The sequence below is a fragment of the Petromyzon marinus genome, chromosome 83, assembly GCF_048934315.1.
Source record: "Petromyzon marinus isolate PM22_M1 ecotype Great Lakes invasive population chromosome 83, UKy_Petmar_22M1.pri1.0, whole genome shotgun sequence".
Classification (NCBI taxonomy): domain Eukaryota; kingdom Metazoa; phylum Chordata; class Hyperoartia; order Petromyzontiformes; family Petromyzontidae; genus Petromyzon; species Petromyzon marinus.
Window position 1 is genome coordinate 2,014,461 of NC_133748.1, and position 13,761 is coordinate 2,028,221.

Here is a 13,761-nt window from a genome sequence, read left to right on the forward strand (position 1 = left end):
TGTAGATGTGTGTCTGTGTGTGTGTCTGTGTGTGTGTGTGGGGGGAGGGGAACAGAGTGGTGATCGTCTCTGGTCGAACAGGATTTGTAGCCAGCCGCCGCCTCGCCACCGTCTTCGTTTTGGGCGCGGTGCAGGGAGATGAGGGAGAGAGCAAGGAAGTGAGACTCACAGAGACACAGAGAGACACTCACAGAGACACAGAGAGACACTCACAGAGACACAGAGACACTCACAGAGACACAGAGAGACACAGAGACTCTCACAGAGACACAGAGACACTCACAGAGACACAGAGACACAGAGAGACACAGAGAGAGACTCACAGAGACACAGAGAGAGACTCACAGAGACACAGAGACACTCACAGAGACACTCACAGAGACACAGAGAGAGACTCACAGAGACACAGAGACACTCACAGAGACACAGAGAGACACTCACAGAGACACAGAGACACTCACAGAGACACAGAGAGACACAGAGACTCTCACAGAGACACAGAGACACTCACAGAGACACAGAGACACAGAGAGAGACTCACAGAGACACAGAGAGAGACTCACAGAGACACAGAGAGACACTCACAGAGACACTCACAGAGACACAGAGAGAGACTCACAGAGACACAGAGACACTCACAGAGACACACACAGAGACACTCACAGAGACACAGAGAGACACTCACAGAGAGACTCACAGAGACACTCGCAGAGACACTCACAGAGACACTCACAGAGAGACACAGAGACTCTCACAGAGACACAGAGAGACTCACAGAGACACAGAGACACACACAGAGACTCTCACAGAGACACAGAGACACTCACAGAGACACTCACACACACAGAGACACTCACAGAGACACTCACAGAGACACACACAGAGACACTCACAGACACTCACAGAGACACTCACAGAGACACTCGCAGAGACACACAGAGACACACACACAGACACTCACAGAGACACAGAGACACTCACAGAGACACACAGAGAGAGACACACACAGAGAGAGAGACACACACACAGAGAAACACTCACAGAGACACTCACAGAGAGACACACAGAGACACACAGAGACACACACACAGACACTCACAGAGACACAGAGACACTCACAGAGACACAGAGAGAGACACACAGAGAGAGAGACACACACACACAGAGAAACACTCACAGAGACACTCACAGAGAGACACACAGAGACACACACAGAGACACTCACAGAGACACAGAGAGAGACACTCGCAGAGACACAGAGACACTCACTGAGAGACAGAGATACTCACAGAGAGACACACAGAGACACTCACAGAGAGAGAGACACGTGGAGACGGATCAACAGGCAAACTGAGAGGTACTTAATTAGTCGCACACAGACACACACACATACACACACACATACACACACACACAGACACACACACAGACACACACACACAGACACACACAGACACACACAGACACACAGACAGACACACACGCACGTACCTACAGACACACACACACCTACACACACACTTACACACACACACACACCTACACACACCTACACACACACCGACACACCCAGAAAACCTACACACACCTATACACACACCTATACACACACCTACACACACCTACACACACACCTACACACACACCTACAAACACCTACACCCACACCTATACACACCTACACCTACGCACACACCAACACACACACCAACACACACACACCTACACACACACCTACACACCTACACACACCTACACACACCTACACACAGAGACACACACACACCTACAGACACCTACACACACATCTACACACATCTACACACACACCTACACACACACCTACACACACACCTACACCACACCTATACACACCTATCTACACACCTACACACACCTACACACACACCTACACACAAACCTACACACACCTGCACACACACCTACACACACCTACACACACACCTACACACACCAACACCCACACCTATACACACCTACACACACACCAACACACACACACCTACACACACACCTACACACACACCTACACACCTACACACACACCTACACCCCTACACACACACACCTACACACACCTACACACACCAACACCCACACCTATACACACCTACACCTACACACACACCTACACACCTACACACACACCTACACCCACACCTACATACACACCTACACACACACCTACACACACACCTACACACACACACCTACACACACACCTACACACACCTACACACACACCTACACACACACCAACACACACACCTACACACACACCTACACACACCTACACACACACCTACACACACCTACACACACACCTACACACACCTACACACACACCTACACACACACCTACACACACACCAACACACACACCTATACACACACACCTACACACACCTACATACACACCTACACAGACACACCTACACACACACCTACACACACCTACACACACACCTACATCCACACCTACACACACACCTACACACACCTACACACACACCTACACACATTCCTGTAGACTCACACATACCTATAGGCATACGTAATTGGAGTCACAAACACGGATATACACAGCGACACACACACACAACTATAGACACACACACACACAACTATAGACACACACACACATACACACACACACCTATACACACACACTAACACACAACAACAACAACCGCCAATCGCCACTAAGTGGCGGTGACGTCACCACGACGCTTGTGCCAGGCCACGTGCACCTTGAGGCCACGTGAAGCGTCGAACGCCCGCTGGCAGGAGGTCATGGGGCAGTGCTTTCAGGGCCAATTCCGATTGGCCCTAACCTCTCGTGGGGTCTGTGACCACACCAGGGGCTAAACGGGGGCTCTGGACGGGTGCGAGGGGCTGGTAACCCCTCCAACTTCAACATTTTATGCACGAAACCACGACTGAAATATGTAACCTGTAGTCATACACACACACATACCTATAGTCATACACACACACACCTACACACACACACCTATAGACACACACACACACACCTATAGACACACACACACCTGTAGTCATACACACACACACCTACACACACACACCTATAGACACACAGACACACAAACACAAACACCTATAGTCACACACACACACCTGTAGTCATACACACACACACCTACACACACACACCTACACACACACCTATAGACACACACACACACCTATAGTCATACACACACACCTACACACACACCTATAGACACACACACACACCTATAGACACACACACACCTATAGTCATACACACACACCTACACACACACACACCTATAGACACACACACACCTATAGACACACAGACACACAAACACACCTATAGACACACACACCTGTAGTCATACACACACACCTACACACACACACCTATAGACACACACACACCTATAGACACACACACACACCTGTAGTCATACACACACACACCTACACACACACACCTATAGATACACAGACACACAAACACCTATAGTCACACACACACACACACCTGTAGTCATACACACACACACCTACACACACACACCTATAGATACACAGACACACAAACACCTATAGTCACACACACACACACCTGTAGTCATACACACACACACCTACACACACACCTATAGTCACACACACACACCTGTAGACACACACACACACCTACACCTGTAGACACACACACAGACCTGTAGTCATACATACACACCTACACACACACACCAATAGACACACAGACACACCTATAGACACACACACAAACCAAAACACCTATAGTCACACACACACCTGTAGTGATACACACACACACCTACACACACACCTACACACACCTATAGTCACACACACACACCTGTAGACACACACACCTACACCTGTAGACACACACACACCTGTAGTCATACACACACACACACCTGTAGACACACACACCAATAGACACACACACACACCTGTAGACACACACACCTACACCTGTAGACACACACACCTACACCTGTAGACACACACACACCTACACACACACACACCTACACACACACACCAATAGACACACACACCTGTAGTCATACACACACACCTGTAGTCATACACACACACCTATAGACACACACACCTACACACACACACCTGTAGACACACAGACACACACACCTACACACACACCTACACACACACCTCCACACACACACACCTACACACACCTGCACACACACACACCTACACACACACCTACACACACACCTACACACACACCTACACACACTACACACACACACCTACACACACACCTACACACACACACCTACACACGCACACCTACACACATCTGCACACACACACCTACACACACACCTACACAGACACACCTACACACACACCTACACACACACACCTACACACACACCTGCAAACACACACCTACACACACACACCTACACACACACCTGCACACACACACCTACACACACCTACACACACACACCAACACACACCTACACACACACCTACACACACACACCTACACCTACACACACACACCTACACCTACACACACACCTACACACACACCTACACACACACCTACACACCTACACACACCTACACACACACACCTACACACACACCTACACACACACCTACACACACACACCTACACACACCTACACACACACACCTACACCTACACACACACCTAACACACACCTACACACACACCTACACACACACCGACACACACACCTACACACACACACCTACACCTGTAGACACACACACACCTATAGACACACACACACAAACACAAACACCTATAGTCACACACACACCTGTAGTCATACACACACACCTACACACACACACACACCTATAGACACACACACACCTATAGACACACACACACAAACACAAACACCTATAGTCACACACACACCTGTAGTCATACACACACACACACCTATAGACACACACACCAGTAGACACACACACCTATAGACACACACACACTATAGACACACACACCTACACCTGTAGACACACACACACACACCTGTAGTCATACACACACACCTACACACACACACACTTGTAGACACACAGACACACACACCTGTAGTCATACACACACACCTATAGACACACACACACCTGTAGACAAACAGACAAACACACCTACACACACACCTACACACACACCTACACACACACACACACCTCCACACACACACACCTACACACACCTGCGCACACACACACCTACACACACACCTACACACACACACCTACACACACACACCTACACACACCTACACACACCTACACACACACCTACACACACACCTACACACACCTACACACACACCTACACACACACCTACACACACACACACCTACACACACACATACACCTACACACACACCTACACACACACTCACCTACACACACACCTACACACACACCTACACACACACACCTAGCCAACATAACCCCAAGCGCGTGTGCCAGGCTAGGTACACCTGGAGGTCACGTGGTCGACCGAGTCACGTGAGCGGTAGATGCACAATCAGCTGTAGCCACCCCCCCTCCCTCCTCGCCCCACCTGCTGTGCCAGGCTAGGTACACCAGGCGCTTTATCCGCCCGGCCGCTCGTTTTGTTGTGAGCCTGAGCTCTCTCTGACCCTCGATTTTGTTGTTGTTTTTGCTGCTGCTGCTGCTGCTGTTGTTGTTGCTGCTGTGCCAGGCTAGGTGCACGGCCCTGGCCATGATGAATCGACTCCTGGGGGGTAGGAAGCGCACAAAGCACCCCCAGCTGAGACGGACGGAAAACCCCGCAGAGTCGTGGACAACAGTGGGAGAGTTGGGGGATGGAGCATTTGGTACAGTCTACAAGGTGAGGGTGGTGGTGGTGGTGGGAGTGGTGGTGGTGGTGGTGAGGGTGGTGGTGGTGGTGGTGGGAGTGGTGGTGGTGGTGGAGGTGGTGGTGGTGGTGGGAGTGGTGGTGGTGGTGGAGGTGGTGGTGGTGGTGGGAGTGGTGGTGGTGGTGGGTGGTGGGTGGTGGGTGGTGGTGGTGGTGGTGGAGGTGGTGGTGGTGGTGGTGGGTGGTGGTGGTGGGTGGTGGGTGGTGGTGGTGGTGAGGGTGGTGGTGGTGGTGGTGGGGGTGGTGGTGGTGGTGGTGGGAGTGGTGGTGGTGGTGGTGAGGGTGGTGGTGAGGGTGGTGGTGGTGGTGGTGATGGTGGGAGTGGTGGTGGTGGTGGTGGGGGTGGTGGTGATGGTGGGAGTGGTGGTGGTGGTGGTGGGGGTGGTGGTGGGGGTGGTGGTGGTGGTGGTGGAGGTGGTGGTGGTGGTGGAGGTGGTGGGAGTGGTGGTGGTGGTGGTGATGGTGGTGGTGGTGGTGGTGGGTGGTGGTGGTGGTGGTGGTGATGGTGGGAGTGGTGGTGGTGGGGGTGGTGGTGGTGGGTGGTGGTGGTGGAGGTGGTGGTGGTGGTGGTGGGAGTGGTGGTGGTGGTGGGTGGTGGGTGGTGGTGGTGGTGGTGGGAGTGGTGGTGGTGGTGGTGGAGGTGGTGGTGGTGGTGGTGGGAGTGGTGGTGGTGGTGGGTGGTGGTGGTGGTGGTGGGGGTGGTGGTGGTGGTGGTGATGGTGGTGAGGGTGGTGGTAGTTCTCACACACATCACCTGACTCACCCACTCACTCACTCTTTCACTCACCCACTCACTCACTCACCCACTCACTCACCCACCCACCCACTCACCCACCCACTCACTCACTCACCCACCCACCCACTCACCCACCCACTCACTCACTCACCCACTCACTCACCCCCCCACCCACCCACTCACTCACTCACCCACCCCCCCCCCCACTAACACCCCCCCCCCACTAACCCACCCCCCCACCCACCCCCCCCCCCCCACTAACCCACCCCCCCACTAACCCACCCACCAACCCACTCACCCACCCACCCACTCACTCACCCACTCACTCACCCACTCACTCACCCACTCACCCACTCACCCACTCACCCACTCACCCACCCACCCCCCCACCCACCCCCCCCCCCCCACTAACCCACCCCCCCACTAACCCACCCACCAGGTACAGAACCGCCAGACAGGGCAGCTAGCTGCTGCCAAGGTGATGGAGCCAAGTGACGAGGAGGAGATGGAGGAGCTTCTGGTGGAGGTGGAGGTTCTGTCTGCCTGCAGGCACAACCACGTGATCACACTTGTAGCTGCTTATCACTGTGGGCCCAAGCTGTGGGTGAGCTTACACACTTACACTTACACACTTACACACACACTTACACTTACACACTTACACACACTTACACACTTACACACACACACTTACACACAGGTACACAACCACGTGATCACACTTGTAGCTGCTTATCACTGTGGGCCCAAGCTGTGGGTGAGCTTACACACTTACACACTTACACACTTACACACACACACTTACACTTACACACACAGTTACACTTACACACTTACACTTACACACTTACACACACACTTACACACACACTTACACACACACTTACACTTACACAACCACGTGATCACACTTGTAGCTGCTTATCACTGTGGGCCCAAGCTGTGGGTGAGCTTACACACTTACACTTACACACTTACACACACTTACACACACACTTACACACTTACACACAGTTACACACTTACACACACACACTTACACACTTACACACACTTACACACTTACACACACACACTTACACACTTACACTTACACACTTACACACACACTTACACACACACTTACACACACACATTTACACTTACACACTTACACACTTACACACACAGTTACACACACTTACACACACACACTTACACACACACACTTACACACTTACACTTACACACTTACACACACACTTACACACACACATTTACACTTACACACTTACACACTTACACACACAGTTACACACACTTACACACACACACTTACACACACACACACTTACACACACACACTTACACACACACTTACACACACACACACTTACACACACACACTTACACACACACTTACACACACACACTTACACACAGGTACACAACCACGTGATCACACTGGTAGCTGCTTACCACTGTGGGCCCAAGCTGTGGGTGAGCTTACACACTTACACACACACACTTACACACTTACACTTACACACTTACACACTTACACACTTACACACTTACACACACACACTTACACTTACACACACACTTACACACACTTACACACACTTACACACTTACACACACACTTACACACTTACACTTACACACTTACACACACACTTACACACACACTTACACACACACTTACACACACACATTTACACTTACACACTTACACTTACACACACACTTACACACACACATTTACACTTACACACTTACACACTTACACACACAGTTACACACACTTACACACACACACACTTACACACACACACTTACACACACACTTACACACACACACACTTACACACACACTTACACTTACACACAGTTACACACTTACACAGTTACACACTTACACACACACTTACACACTTACACACACACTTACACACACACATTTACACTTACACACTTACACACTTACACACACAGTTACACACACTTACACACACACACTTACACACACTTACACACTTACACACACACACTTACACACACACTTACACACACACACACTTACACACACACTTACACTTACACACAGTTACACACTTACACAGTTACACACTTACACACACACTTACACACTTACACACACACTTACACACACACATTTACACTTACACACTTACACACTTACACACACAGTTACACACACTTACACACACACACTTACACACACTTACACTTACACACTTACACACTTACACTTACACACTTACACACTTACACAGTTACACACACACTTACACTTACACACACTTACACACACAGTTACACTTACACACTTACACTTACACACTTACACACACACTTACACACTTACACTTACACACACTTACACACACTTACACTTACACACTTACACTTACACACTTACACACACACTTACACACTTACACTTACACACACAGTTACACTTACACACTTACACACACACTTACACACACACTTACACACACACTTACACACTTACACAATTACACTTACACACACACTTACACACACACTTACACACACACACTTACACACACTTACACAACCACGTGATCACACTGGTAGCTGCTTACCACTGCGGGCCCAAGCTGTGGGTGAGCTTACACACTTACACACTTACACACACTTACACACTTACACTTACACACTTACACACAGTTACACACTTACACTTACACACTTACACACACACTTACACACTTACACTTACACACTTACACACACTTACACACTTACACACTTACACACTTACACTTACACACTTACACACACTTACACACTTACACACTTACACACACACTTACACACTTACACTTACACACTTCTTACACACTTACACACTTACACTTACACACTTACCACACTTACACACTTACACACTTACACACACACTTACACACTTACACTTACACACTTACACACTTACACACTTACACACTTACACACACACTTACACACACAGTTACACTTACACACACACATTTACACTTACACACTTACACACACACATTTACACTTACACACTTACACACACACACACTTACACACACACACTTACACACACACACACTTACACACACACATTTACACTTACACACTTACACTTACACACACACTTACACACTAACACTTACACACACTTACACAACCACGTGATCACACTGGTAGCTGCTTACCACTGTGGGCCCAAGCTGTGGTGAGCTTACACACTTACACACACACACTTACACACACTTACACACTTACATTCACACACTTACACAAACTTACACACTTACACACACTTACACACACTTACACACTTACACACTTACACACACACTTACACACTACACACACACTTACACACTTACACACACACTTACACACACTTACACACTTACACACACACTTACACACACACCTTACACACACTTACCACTACACTTACACACTTACACACTTACACTACACACACTTACACACTTACACACACACACAACACTTACACACTTACACACAACACTTACACACTTACACACTTACACACTTACACTCACACACACTTACCACTACACTTACACACTACACACACACTTACACTTACACACTACACACTTACACACACATCAACACTTACACACTACACACTTACACACACTTACACACACATAACACACTTACACACACACTTACACACACACTTACACACTTACACACACACTTACACACACTTACACACAACACACTACACACACTTACACACTTACACACTTACACACTTACACTAACACACTTACACACATACACACACTTACACACACACTTACACTACACTTACACATACACACTTACACACACTTACACACAACACACTTACACACACAACACACACACACTTACACACTTACACACACACTACACACTTACACACATACACACACACTTACACACTACACACTTACACACACACTTACACACTTACACACACACACCACCACACTTACACACACACACACACACACACACACACTTACACACATACACACACACTTACACACATACACACACACACTTACACACCATACACTTACACACACTTACACACACACAACTACACACATACACACACACACACATACACACACTTACACAACACACATACACACACACACTACACACACACACTACACACACATACACACACTTACACACTTACACACCACACTTACACACACACACACTTACACACTTACACACACACTTACACACATACACACACTTACACACACACACACTTACACACACACACAACTTACACACACACATACACACACACATACACACATATACACACACACACTTACACACACTTACACACACACACTTACACACACACACACTTACACACACACATACACACACACACACACACACACACTACACACTACACACACACACACACACACACACACACACAACACACACACACTACACACACACATACACACACACCAACTTACACACACACTTACACACTTACACACAGTTACACACTTACACTTACACACTTACACACACTTACACACACTTACACACACACACTTACACTTACACACTTACACATACACACACACTTACACACACTTACACACACTTACACACTTACACACTTACACTTACACACACACACACTTACACACTTACACACTTACACTTACACACACACACACTTACACACTTACACTTACACACACACTTACACACTTACACACTTACACACACTTACACACTTACACACTTACACACACTTACACACACTTACACACTTACACACACTTACACACTTACACACTTACACACACTTACACACTTACACACTTACACACACACTTACACACTTACACACACACTTACACACTTACACACTTACACACACACTTACACTTACACACTTACACTTACACACACACTTACACACACACTTACACACACACACTTACACACTTACACACACTTACACACTTACACACATTTACACACACTTACACACTTACACACACTTACACACACTTACACACACACACTTACACACTTACACTTACACACTTACACACTTACACACTTACACACACACTTACACACACAGTTACACACACAACCACGTGCTCACACACACACTTACACACACTTACACACATACACACACTTACACACACACTTACACTTACACACACTTACACTTACACACTTACACACTTACACACACTTACACACACTTACACACTTACACACACTTACACACTTACACACACTTACACACTTACACACACTTACACTTACACACTTACACACACACACTTACCCACACACACAGCTACACACACACACACACTTACACACTTACACAATTACACACACTTACACACACTTACACACTTACACACACTTACACACTTACACAATTACACACACACTTACACACACACACTTACACACACTTACACACACACACTTACACACACACAGACTTACACACACTTACACACACTTACACAACCACGTGATCACACTGGTAGCTGCTTACCACTGTGGGCCCAAGCTGTGGGTGAGCTTACACACTTACACACACTTACACTTACACACTTACACTTACACACACTTACACACACTTACACACACACTTACACATACACACACTTACACACACACACTTACACACACACACACTTACACACTTACACACACTTACACACTTACACACACACTTACACACTTACACACACTTACACGCACTTAAACACTTACACACACCTTACACACACACTTACACACACACACTTACACACTTACACACACATTTACACACTTACACACACACTTACACACTTACACACACTTAAACACTTACACATACACTTACACACTTACACACACATACACACTTACACACACTTACACACAATGATGATGATGATCACGTTTATGATGATGATTTTCATGATGATGATGATGATGACGATGATCTTCATGATGATGATGAAGATCACGCTGATGATGATGATCACGCTGATGATGATGATGATCTTCATGATGATGATGAAGATCACGTTGATGATGATGACGATGATTTTCATGATGATGATGATCTTCATGATGATGATAAAGATCACGCTGATGATGATGATGATCACGTAGATGATGATGATGACGATGATTTTCATGATGATCTTCATGATGATGATCACGCTGATGATGATTATGATGATCTTCAAGACGATATTCCTGACTCTCCGTATATCTTGCATCTCAGATTCTGCTCGAGTTCTGTGCTGGTGGTGCCCTGGACTCTATCATGATGGGTCAGTGACACTCACACAAAGCTCCCCCAGGTAGCCTCGCTCACCCCCTACCTGAGTGACTCACCCCCTACCTGAGTGACTCACCCCCTACCTGAGTGAGTCACCCACCTGACTCACCCCCTACCTGAGTGAGTCACCTACCTGAGTGACTCACCCCCTACCTGAGTGAGTCACCCCCTACCTGAGTGAGTCACCTACCTGAGTGAGTCACCTGCCTGTCTCACCCCCTACCTGAGTGAGTCACCTACCTGAGTGACTCACCCCCTACCTGAGTGACTCACCTCCTACCTGAGTGAGTCACCCACCTGACTCACCCCCTACCTGAGTGACTCACCCCCTACCTGAGTGACTCACCCCCTACCTGAGTGAGTCACCCCCTACCTGAGTGAGTCACCCCCTACCTGAGTGACTCACCCCCTACCTGAGTGAGTCACCCCCTACCTGAGTGACTCACCCCCTACCTGAGTGACTCACCCCCTACCTGAGTGACTCACCCCCTACCTGAGTGACTCACCCCCTACCTGAGTGAGTCACCCCCTACCTGAGTGACTCACCCCCTACCTGAGTGACTCACCCCCTACCTGAGTGACTCACCCCCTGCCTCGCTCACCCCCTACCTGAGTGAGTCACCTACCTCGCTCACCCCCTACCTGAGTGAGTCACCTACCTGAGT

At 48.0% G+C, this 13,761-nt stretch overlaps 1 protein-coding gene across 1 annotated transcript in view; it reads left to right on the forward strand.

The window, feature by feature from the left end:
- The window catches only part of LOC116957715 (uncharacterized), an 85,824-nt gene continuing 72,063 nt past the window's right edge, over positions 1-13,761 (forward strand). The window contains exons 1-4 of the mRNA XM_076057636.1: positions 1-158; positions 5,793-5,942; positions 7,145-7,309; positions 13,040-13,088. Of these exons, the coding sequence (XP_075913751.1) occupies positions 6-158; positions 5,793-5,942; positions 7,145-7,309; positions 13,040-13,088 (517 nt within the window). The 5' untranslated portion in view covers positions 1-5. The remainder of the gene's footprint in view (positions 159-5,792; positions 5,943-7,144; positions 7,310-13,039; positions 13,089-13,761) is intronic.